Here is a 10,816-nt window from a genome sequence, read left to right as displayed (position 1 = left end):
ACTTCAGTTTGTAATTCACTTCTTATGTCAACCTGTTGTACATAATTATATTGTGCATGAATTACTAACAAAATTGAAGTGAGTTAAATTTAATATTATTTCAATATGATCAAGTCTCCTGTACAAACTATACTATCTATTCTAATCCAACGAAAATATAAGGATAAAAATAACTCACAGGTTTATGAGAAACGATTTTTTATTGGTTTTTTATGTAAAACATAACTTAGAAGAAGAAACCGAGAATCTTTCCTCCTAAATGTTTTCGCCTCGCCTCTTCGTGATCCATAATACCGCCGCTAGTTGTCAATACAACATAACTGAAAACAAAACAAAGTGGAAATTAATAATGAAAGATGTTGCAAAGCATTCGATAAAGTGTGAGAATTAAGCTCAATGAAGAAAAGATTGAAAAAGGTTCACTAAATTAGCACATTTGACAAGTTTGCATTATACATGAAATCTCTGACAACCGAATGCAATTTTCAGCAAATTACTAGTGTATTAAACCATGAGCTGATATTGGATACAGGTGAGTTTTCATAGAGAAAAGATGACATAAGTTCATCAAGTTTATAATGGTGTATTGTAAGTGTTCTATGTAACCTCCTTTTGAGGTTTATGACAACTACAAAAATCTGGTGTGGTAAACTCACACAACTTTCCTTGCTCATTGAGCCTCATTCTTAAACGAGAATAATTTAAGGGAATAACTTAATGACGATTGGCGGCTACATATTTAAAACTATATGATCAAACTTTTGTAGGCTATATATTGTTTTCAGAGTACATTTTCTTTTGTGTAAATTGTGAAATTTGATGGTTTTTATAAAAGTCGTCAAAACAGCTGTTATACAGGTAAAATATCTCGAATATGACGTGTTCTTTTGAATAAACTGCTCCACCAACCCAAAGTTAGTAGACAGATCGGTTTATCGGATTATTGCAATGCATTGGTTTATCAAGATTTTTTATGGGTTAATCTGAAATAATAATAGTATAACGTTGTCTACTAACGCTTTTCCAGCTTATTAACTTTTCCGTGTCACGTTTTTAGATTCTTGAAAAACTTTCAACTTAACTTTATTCATACAAGTTGAATGAACTTGAAATATTTAACAACATCATCAGAATCAGTGATTCAATCGCTATAAGTATGGATAATTTTCAAGTTCTAGGTCAATCTTGAGGGGATCAAACGACAATGCATTTGAAGATACAGTGAATAAACTGTACGCTCAGTGTGGTTACTCTATCACATTTTTACTACACGTGACGTCACGCTGGCGTTCCCCCCACCACTTCGAATCTTTCACCTGTGAGTGATCAACCTTCTGTCTACTAACGTTGCTACCAACCTACCTCATGCACGAGGAGGTTGCAAAGTCATTTTTTCAAGGATGGGGAGGACCCCCTGTTAGTTTCCCAGGAAGGTGACTCATGCCAGTTGATAGAGCTGATAAATAACTATACAGGGTATGAACTTGAAAAAAATCGTCATTTCGAGAAAATCGTAATAGAAATTTAACAAAATCCATTTTTTTTCAAAAATATTACGGAGCTACTGTAATTTTCCCAGAAATGAGACTTATGTCAGTTGATAGGGTTTATTAATAGCTATCCAGGGTTAATTAGAAGAAATTTGAAGAAAATAGTTAAGAGCCGTTTTCGAGAAAACCGTGAAAAACATGGTTTTTTGTCATTTTTCGCGATCTTGAATTTAGTTTTGTTGAATTTCTTGTTGTCAGATCCTCATGGTATAAGAACCTTAAGTTTAAAATTTCAAGTCAATCGGTTAATTAGGAATGGAGTTATCGTGTTCACAGACATACATACACACACACACACACAGACCAACACCCAAAAAGTTTTTGGACTCAGGGGACCTTGAAACGTACTGAAAGAAAACTTGAAATCAGGGAATACTTTCCTTACCTATGGTAATAGGGCAAGGAAAGTAAAAAGTAGGGTTTATAGGCTACACCATGACTGGTAAAAATCCACAAAAAAGTTCACTTGGGCGAATCTCGTTCGCCGTCGACAATTTAAATTTTTAAACAATGGGTACTCTCGGATTGTGAAAATGCATGTCAAATAATCAGCTATATTAGGCCTACAATAGCCATGAGGCGACGTTTCATGTCAGTGATAAACGCCAATCGACAAATCACTCAATTTGGGGGTTTCTATATAAATTCTAAATAGGCTAATACCCATAAACGAGAGTCGCAATCGTTTTTCGTGTATTTTACAAGCCATCCATGGTGGATGCTCCTACTTTTATGTAAATGTCGTCTGGCCTCAAAAAGAGTGCACATGCAATACAACACTACATATAACACACCATCATAAACTTGATAGACTTGATCAAGTTGATAAACACAGTTTTTTGAAAATAAATATAATATGCTAGTGTTGATTCAGTTATTAGGAAAAGATGGGTAACGGAACAGGTTATTTACTAGACCTAATCCTTGAAAGTGAAGAAAAAATAAATACAACTGTTTGGAATTGGGACGGAGATTCATTTTGACCCAGTATAATAAATCTTCGCAATCCATTAAAAATTGAATGAGCATTTCGTTATGCGATGAAAAGGGTATGTACAGTTATGAAAGCGATGTCATTTATTGAGATGCGTAATCAAGAGAACACACATCTTCAGCCAGGGGGAAGTAATTCATCAATCACAATTAAACTTTAATGCTTATCAAACGATTTACTGAAAACCGATTATGATGTGATCGATCTCAACAACAGTTAAGAACTCAACAACAGTTAAGAGCAGCATTGCAAGTGATTCATGATAGGCCTACTAGTTCACAATTAAATGAATGTAATGAAAGGCATTTTAAAAGTAGCAACACTGTAATGAACATGTTTAATGAAAGATAACCTGTAGTTTTTACAATGAAAAATCCTTCTGTGAATTCCAACATTTTTTCAAGTGCAGCTAAATGATTCTCAAGTTTTTATGAATCTTGAGATAGCCTATTTCAAATATTAGTTTTATCAACCATTAATTAAAGTTCACTTACCCGAACTGTCTTGATGGCAGGAGGTTATTTGTCCACTTTTCAATATGTCTGATTGGAACGTCAAACCTGGGTGAAATGACACCACATTTGTTCAGTCTGCCGGTCAGATTAACAACGATCTTGCCTGATCTGTGGTCGTCTACGATTTCAAATTCTCCGATGTAGCCTGCAAAAGTCAATTCATTGTCAAATGCATTATAGAAAAATCTAGAAAACTACAGCATTAAACAAATTGCAAATGCAATCGTTCAAAAACAAAAAATACTTGAAATTTAATAATTAAAGATCAAGACAACCAATTAAAAGGTGATGATTTTGTTGGTCGAGCTCTGCTGCTACGCAACGAATGTCTGCTTTGCTAGACACGGATAATAACATTGGTTCTCATGAATGTGCTCTCACGTTTGCAGTCTGCCAAGGTGTAAGCAATCCATAAGAATGAATGTTATTCTCTCAGTTTATCACTTCAGCTGAGTAGAAGTTCGGTGTGAAGTGGAGCGTGATGCCACAATCCATTTTTCACACTTACCGATTTTTCGACGACACGACAGGAAGCTCTCCGATTGGCCAATTGGGTTGGTGAATCGAGAATCAGCCAATCGGAGAGCTTCCTGTCCGAGCGTGTGCCGTGTCGTCGAGAAATCGGTAAGTGTGGAAACGGCCATCATGTGACTAAACTTAAACATCACTTGAAATTTAGTCCAGTACAAAGCATTAATTTATGAAGAGAATTCATAAGAAAGATGTGATATTGGGGAGAAACAAGACAATTTACCATCTTGGATTAATTTATGAATACAGTGCCTCTACCCAACAATGTTATTTTGATTTGAAACAGCATTCATTTATATTTGATTGAATTGGACTGATTCATTGGTTAGTTACTAAAAAAGGATGAATCAGACTTCAGATTTTAAGATTATTTCAATTTATAGGGATATCTACTTTAGATTCTAAGATTATTTCAATTTATAGGGATATCTCATTGAAAGTTATTACGGTACACACAGATAGACAGCGGTCAGGCATTCCAAGGTCTTGATAGGTTCTTGATTAGTCCACACTGTCGACCAATGCGGCTCATCTCCAATCTAACTAGAACGCTTGTATTTGTATTTACTTTATTTCGGGCTTTTCAATGTTATCTCAATTTGGAAGAGAAATAGTACAAGATTATCTTAACTTTTCTAATCAGATATGTATTTCTTTGTGAAAAAAATGAATAAGTTTTTTAGAAAAAAGCAAACAAAATAAAACTATGTGAGGTAGTGCAATATTATATTATAAAATAATATAATAATAATATATTATAAAATAATATATATTAGGTTAATAGTGTTATAGAACAAATTTTTAACTATTGCCTGAGATGAAGATAAAACAGGAAGAGGAGTTTTGTTTGGGGGAAGTAGTTGAAGGTGTACATAATGCACCTTAAAAAACTAATTACGCTTTTAAAACTAGACAATAATCAACAGTTTAATCAATGATTAACTGTTTGATCAACTTTTTACATAAAAGCGACTGCCGGAAATTCAAGATTTCTGTAGTTTCAGTGAAAATAGTTATTAAATGTAAACTCACCATGCTTCATCATGACTGTGAGAAACTTGATGATGACCTTTGAGGACGGCCTGATTAGCACCTGGCGCTTGCCTCTCTTTTCGGCATTGTTGATTGATTTAAGGGCGCAACTGAGCACGTTCATTCGAACCATGGCTGAAACAAAATTACAATTCCAATAAATCCAAGTTAATAACTTACTTTATACAATTCTTTTAAAAGCACACTCCGATCTCGTTATATAATTATGTGCAATTTGATGGAAATAATGGTAAGAGGAGAAGAATACTTCAATTAGGCTACTAATAATGATTATGGAGTTTTATGCAAAAGAATGAACTTGACTTGTATACGTTATGTGTACAGTAAATTGTTCAATCACGTGAGTGGTGCAAAACTACTATTCCGATGGAACACCACTCTAGATCTTCGGTTTGGCGCGCACTTTTGAAGTTAATTTCTATCAAAGAGTGTCGTAGAGTAACTACGTAAATTGACAAAGGCCCCAGTAGTATATTATCATAATAATTATTCCGATTATTAAATTAATTTTATGATTCAAAGCAATGGTACAAATTCGAATCAAGTAGCTGGTGCTATTGCCAGATCAAAGAATATAGGTTCTAGGTTGGCTATGATGTAAATGGAAAAATTTTATTACTATTGTAATCATTATGTTGTCATGACAGGTTGATTTTTCATAATAGTTCGATAGACAATAGTTGAGCTAATATTGAAGAATGGTTTTAAAATGTGGAGAAAGCAGACTAATATTCAATCGACCAATGAGAGCTTTTTAAATGTGAACTATCACAATTTACCAGACTTCGACTGTGGGGCAGGAATTTTTTACTAGATCTAGTTTCTGGTAGCCCTACAGAATATGTCAAAATTGTTCTCATGGGACGCGGAACTTTTTACCGGGTAAATTGTGAATTTGTAACCACCTTTCATATTCCCAGAACGGACCCATTCTCTATGGGCTATTGGTACTTAATTAGACATATTTCAAACTTTAACCCACCAGCTGCGTTGCTTCTTGTTTATTAAAAGCTTCAATTATTAAACGTATTTAAAAAAAGTTATAGGCGACACTAGAAAAAAATAAAACTACTAATCATCAACATGTGCAACCAAGAACAAATGAGTCAAGAAAATGAAAGTTAACCTATCATTAGAATATTGTTCAAAAATCAATCCAAAAAAAGAAAGTTCATAAATTGTAATGGAATTCAGTATGAGAAGGCTAGTAAGTTAGGGTCAAGAAATAACTTCAAACAACATTACAAGCGTAGACCTATTAGCAAAATAGCAATTGTTTAAGAGTTAATTAGGCTAATAGGTAAAAAGATAGCATTTAAAAAATTAAGGTGTAAGTACACTCCAGTGCCAACATACCTGTCATAAAATTTTTAGTTGGGATCGATTTAGTATGTTATTTTAAGCACAAAATCACAAAAATTAAACGGCGTTCACTATTGTTCTCAAAATAAACTAGGTTCAAAGTAGCACAATTTTACATGCATTTAACCTATGAGTAGCAGCCATTTTGATTATTGAAATCATTAAATATTATGTTATTCCTAATCTGAGTTCTCTTAACCCAAACCTATTCCTAACCTAAGCTTTCCTAATCTAAAGCTTTTCCTAACCTTAGCTACTTATGGGTTAAATGCATGTAAAGTTGTGCTACTTTGAACTTAGTTAATTTTAAAAACAATAGTGACCGCCGTTTAATTTTAGTGATTTTGTGCTCAAAATAACATAATAAATCGATCTCAACCAAAAATTTTATGACAGGTATGTTGACACTGGACGTGCATTTTAGCCAAAATTAAAATATGTTTTAGATGGAGTTAGAAAAAGATGCAATGTTCAGTTGTGTACATTCTATATCTAAACAAAATAAATAAAAAAACAACTTTAAAATTTCTAAAGAACTAAAAATAAAAATCCATGGGACATAGAATAAAATACGAAAGAGTCCTTTGTCAACTTTTAAAGGGTAACATGGAGAACGTTTCAACAATACTCTTCATAACCAAACACTTCTAACGGGTCAACATAACCTAAAAGCTTAAACATCTTTCCACGATATAAATGCAATTAATCATTAATCATGTATTAGAAAGAATAATATCAATCAAAACATCAAATTGTATGCAAAAATAGCATTCCAAACAAAAAATAATTTAGAATAAGCTAGCTTCTCAACAGGGTGTGTGAAACAAGCGGCGGTTTGGTAAGAATGTTGTAGACTTTACAAAATAGAACAAATACCATAAAATAGCTAATAAATACATTATACAATAGATAAATAAGAGATTAAAATTTTGGTTTGAGCATATTTTTGAAAAATATTAATGATTACCTGCGATGAAATTGTAAATGCTTTCACATGCAAAAGTACACGGCCACGATTAGTGAACTAAAGGAAATGCCATATTGTATCAGGGTTGCCATTTGAAAATTTTTCTATAATAGGTAGGATACATATTCGAAATCGATTTGAATATGGAATATTGTTTTTTGTATATTCGAAATAATCTATCTAGAATATTTTTACTCTTAGAAATAATTAATAAATCAAAATTTTCAAAGATTTTCCAAAATTATGAACAGCTGGATAAAGAGAAAGATCAGCTGCTGATTATGTTGACTTTAAAATGGATGCAGGGATTTGAGTTTATGAATCGGTCATTTCTACTGGGTGGTGCTTTTGGTAATTTATAAATATGTGTGGGGTATAAATCTGTAATTTCTGTGTGGGATTCGCATCTTTTCTTCTCAAAGGTGGTCTTTCATCAGTTTAGTACAGTGTTTTTGTAAGATTGTTACTTTGTTGCTTGTGACATCTCGCTGCAAGAATTCGCTATGTAAAGATACATAACCATTTAATCTATAAACACAACACAAACAATATATTGTCAACTTCAAAATAATTTTAATCAAGGTAAGATATTTAAACAACCAAGTTTTGAGCAGTAAGTTTAATTTAGTTTTTTCTTACAATGTAAGTTACAGATGACTAGTGATGGTTTGCTATATTTGTTTTTACAGGAAAATGGTCGTTCGTCATAATTTGCACAGAAATGTTCGGATTCTACTCGTTGGTGACAGAGGTGTTGGAAAGACTTCATTAATATTGTCGCTAGTGAGTGAAGAATTCCCCGAGGATGTACCTCCAAAATCAGAGGAAATAACAATTCCAGCAGATGTGACGCCGGAATTGGTTCCTACTAACATTGTTGACTACTCAGGTAACTAATAATTCATTTCCACAGTTCTACTGTATTTTTCTCAAACTAGCTTGAATTAATAAGCATTGCATAGTCAACTTGGAATTAATTTAGAATAAGTATTATTAGGTAAAAAATGATCATTCCAGCTTTCATAACCTTATGCTGCATCTACATATTATTTGACTATATGCCCAACGAAGGACAATATCGACAAAAACCAATTTTTTGATGGATCAGCACTGGCCTTTGTCAAACATTGCTCCTATTTTTTACGAGCGTAGACCAACGAAGGCCAGCGCTGGAAAACCACCTATCCACACTAGTTAACCAATGCGTGCTTTTAGTCGTCGGCTATAGTGCTCTGCTGGTTTGATCTGTGTACTGTATAATTGAGTTGTGATTTTCTGGAAATTTTTATCGCGTTACTTTTTTATTATTTTTTATAGTTGTGTCCCTTCCAGCTCATATTTTTAATCCCCAACTCTGTTTTTGATTTGAGCGCTTGCTAACGTTGGCTATTGCTGGCCTTGATAGGGCATGCTGTGTGGATGCCTAAACCAACGCGGCAAGCTTCACAGGCTGTGCTAGCGACTTGACCAATAAGACTTATGTGAATTGGACATTACCTTTACCGTTCCGTATTACTTTAACTGCGCGGATTAGATAAACGCATTTTTATTTTTTTCTGTTGGTAAAGTAGCTGCTTGTCAGCCGCATTTGTAGTCTGTACGGTATAAACTTCAAAATTACTTCATAGTGGTGCGAAAACTAAAGCTACTTAGTATCTTTCAATATTATGCTTCCCAATCATAAGTCCAGATCTCAAAAATGGTATCATCCCTATCAAAAATAATTTAAATTGAATATTGAATGTTCGTCAAATTTTCTCTTCATCTGATCATAGATGTAAATGGCCTACTCGACTTAAGGTTAGCTACAGACTAGGCTATGCAGGATACTTCTATATGCAGGATGACCTTGCTATATTGTTAGAACGGTACTTACCAAATACTGTACTTCAATTTAGTTCAAAAATTAGTATTTTATGAAGTTATGAACTAGTATATACCAATCTCCATTGTAACTGAATAAATTAATAAATAAGATAGGCGATTATTATTCGAAAACTATTTTTAATAGACCTATGAGGTAATGAACTTCTATATCGTAACCTCTTCTGCAATTTTTAATAATTCAGTGTAGGTTACTAGTCAAATCAAAGTGAACTAGTTAGTTATATTATAATCTCTTTGCAACTTGATAAATCAATAATATGTTCAAAAATTATTCTTACTATGTACTCTAACACTTCAAATATTGATTTCTTTCCCAGTTAGTGTAATCAATTTGTAAGTAGTCCTAATGAGTTTTCTCTGAATATTTGAACTAAATTAGAGTCATTATTTTGCAGCCGTGGAGCAGTCAGACATGCAGCTAGTTGAGGAGGTGCAGCGAGCCAATGTGATCTGTGTGGTTTACTCAGTGGATGATGACGACACAATGGACCGAGTAACGTCATACTGGCTTCCGTTTCTCAGAGAAACACTGTCCCACACTCACCGCTGTCCCGTTGTCTTGGTAGGCAACAAGGTTGATCTAGTCGATTACTCCACTGTTGATGTAAGTGTTTCTAACAATATTATATAGTGTCTAACTAAGTATTTTAATAAGGCTACTTGAATTTTTAATTATAGAAAATCACCAGTACGGTACCTTACCTTATTATCGCACAAACTAATCGTATATGTTATAAAATATAATAAGGGTACTAGTGATTTTCTATAATTATATAGCTTAGTGTATTAGTACATAATGCTTTATCACGACATTGGATATTGAAAAAAGAGATATATATATATAGAGGAACGATAGCATAAGAAGATATCCCATGGTGTAGGGCGTTTATGTTCCAAATTTCACTGTTAAATTAAGCTGATAGTCCTAGTAGTTGTTTTTGGTGAAGCTATGTGACGCTGGTAGTCTCTCTCACTGAGCCGTTCTTACACTCTCACCTCTCACCCCAACATAACATTAGTAGACAGTAGTCTACTACTAATAATAGAAATTAGCCGACAATAATGAGTTAACAAAAATCGCCTTGAAATTTGAAGCATATAAACAACTTATACCATGGTATATCTTTTCATGCTATCTTTTCTCAATGGTTGAATGTTCTATATTCTAATACATCAGTCATAGGAGAGCATACATCAGTGATCATCATACATCAGTCATTTCAGCTATCACATATATAGTTAGATTCAAGATATAAATTCAGTGAAAATGATAGGACGACACAGTTGCCACGATCCTTTTTCTACCGATTCCTTCTCTAGTGGATAGGTTTAGTATTTTATTCATTAATCAATCAATTTATTCCTTATGAATTACAGAATAAATCAATAAACTATACAATGTACACTGCAATAATGAAAAATTAACAAAATTCTTGACAATGAAAATTTGCTGAAGGTTACTCTCTCTAGCTCCCCATAGGGCCACTGAATATGTAATGTGTGACTCCACCAAGCAATGATAGGCAGAATTCAATAGAGGCTTATTATTAATTCACCTAATTCCTTAAGACAAAATTCCACTCGCTATTTTACTTTCAATCTTATCCAATTGTTCCCCAACCCAGCCCTTCCTCCAGTTTCACTCCTAAGAAGTCCGTCGAGCTCTTGACCACCAATTCCGACTCTCCAATGAATAATTTAGGTGTTTCATTGTGTCTTAACCTCCTACTCTGATGGGTTTGTAGACACATATAATTTGTTTTCGAGGCATTCAACATCAATTTATTATTTGCAAAATATTGGCACAGACTATTCATCTTGACATAGGATTCAATTTCCAAATTTCTTAAGGCTTGGCTCTTTGTCACCAGAGTCGTATCATCTGCCAAAACATAGAGATTCTCAATGGGAACCGATCCTGCAACATCATTCATCATAGATCAAGAACAACAAGGGA

At 33.5% G+C, this 10,816-nt stretch overlaps 2 protein-coding genes across 6 annotated transcripts in view; one reads left to right on the top strand and one right to left on the bottom strand.

The window, feature by feature from the left end:
* Positions 1–181: 181 nt before the first annotated feature.
* LOC111051488 (40S ribosomal protein S15Aa) lies at positions 182–7,242 on the bottom strand. Its single transcript, XM_022338014.2, has 4 exons — positions 6,973–7,242; positions 4,623–4,757; positions 3,039–3,204; positions 182–320 (listed from the first exon to the last, which is right to left on the bottom strand). The coding sequence occupies exons 2-4, from the start codon at positions 4,753–4,755 to the stop codon at positions 227–229; spliced, it is 393 nt and encodes a 130-aa protein (XP_022193706.1). The 5' UTR covers positions 4,756–4,757; positions 6,973–7,242; the 3' UTR covers positions 182–226.
* Positions 7,243–10,816, top strand: part of LOC111051487 (mitochondrial Rho GTPase) — a 25,813-nt gene continuing 22,239 nt past the window's right edge. For 2 of the 5 annotated variants that reach the window (XM_039437119.1, XM_039437117.1), the window contains exons 1-3: positions 7,243–7,554; positions 7,662–7,861; positions 9,255–9,463. In XM_039437119.1, coding sequence (XP_039293053.1) covers positions 7,666–7,861; positions 9,255–9,463 — 405 coding nt within the window. In that variant the 5' untranslated portion in view covers positions 7,243–7,554; positions 7,662–7,665. The remainder of the gene's footprint in view (positions 7,555–7,661; positions 7,862–9,254; positions 9,464–10,816) is intronic. The other 3 variants (XM_039437118.1, XM_022338013.2, XM_022338011.2) reach the window with 3 other exon arrangements.

This window comes from Nilaparvata lugens, chromosome 10, assembly GCF_014356525.2.
Source record: "Nilaparvata lugens isolate BPH chromosome 10, ASM1435652v1, whole genome shotgun sequence".
NCBI classification, from domain to species: Eukaryota; Metazoa; Arthropoda; class Insecta; order Hemiptera; family Delphacidae; genus Nilaparvata; species Nilaparvata lugens.
Note: the sequence above shows the minus strand (reverse complement) of the source record. Positions and strands in the feature narration are given on the sequence as shown.

Coding starts and splice junctions, on each gene's coding strand:
- LOC111051488 (XM_022338014.2), bottom strand. CDS start 4,755: ATGGTTCGAATGAACGTGCTCAGTTGCGCCCTTAAATCAATCAACAAT. Junction 3,205..4,622: donor CACAGTCATGATGAAGCATG/GTGAGTTTACAT, acceptor TGACTTTTGCAG/GCTACATCGGAGAATTTGAA. Junction 321..3,038: donor CTGCCATCAAGACAGTTCGG/GTAAGTGAACTT, acceptor TTTTGTTTTCAG/TTATGTTGTATTGACAACTA.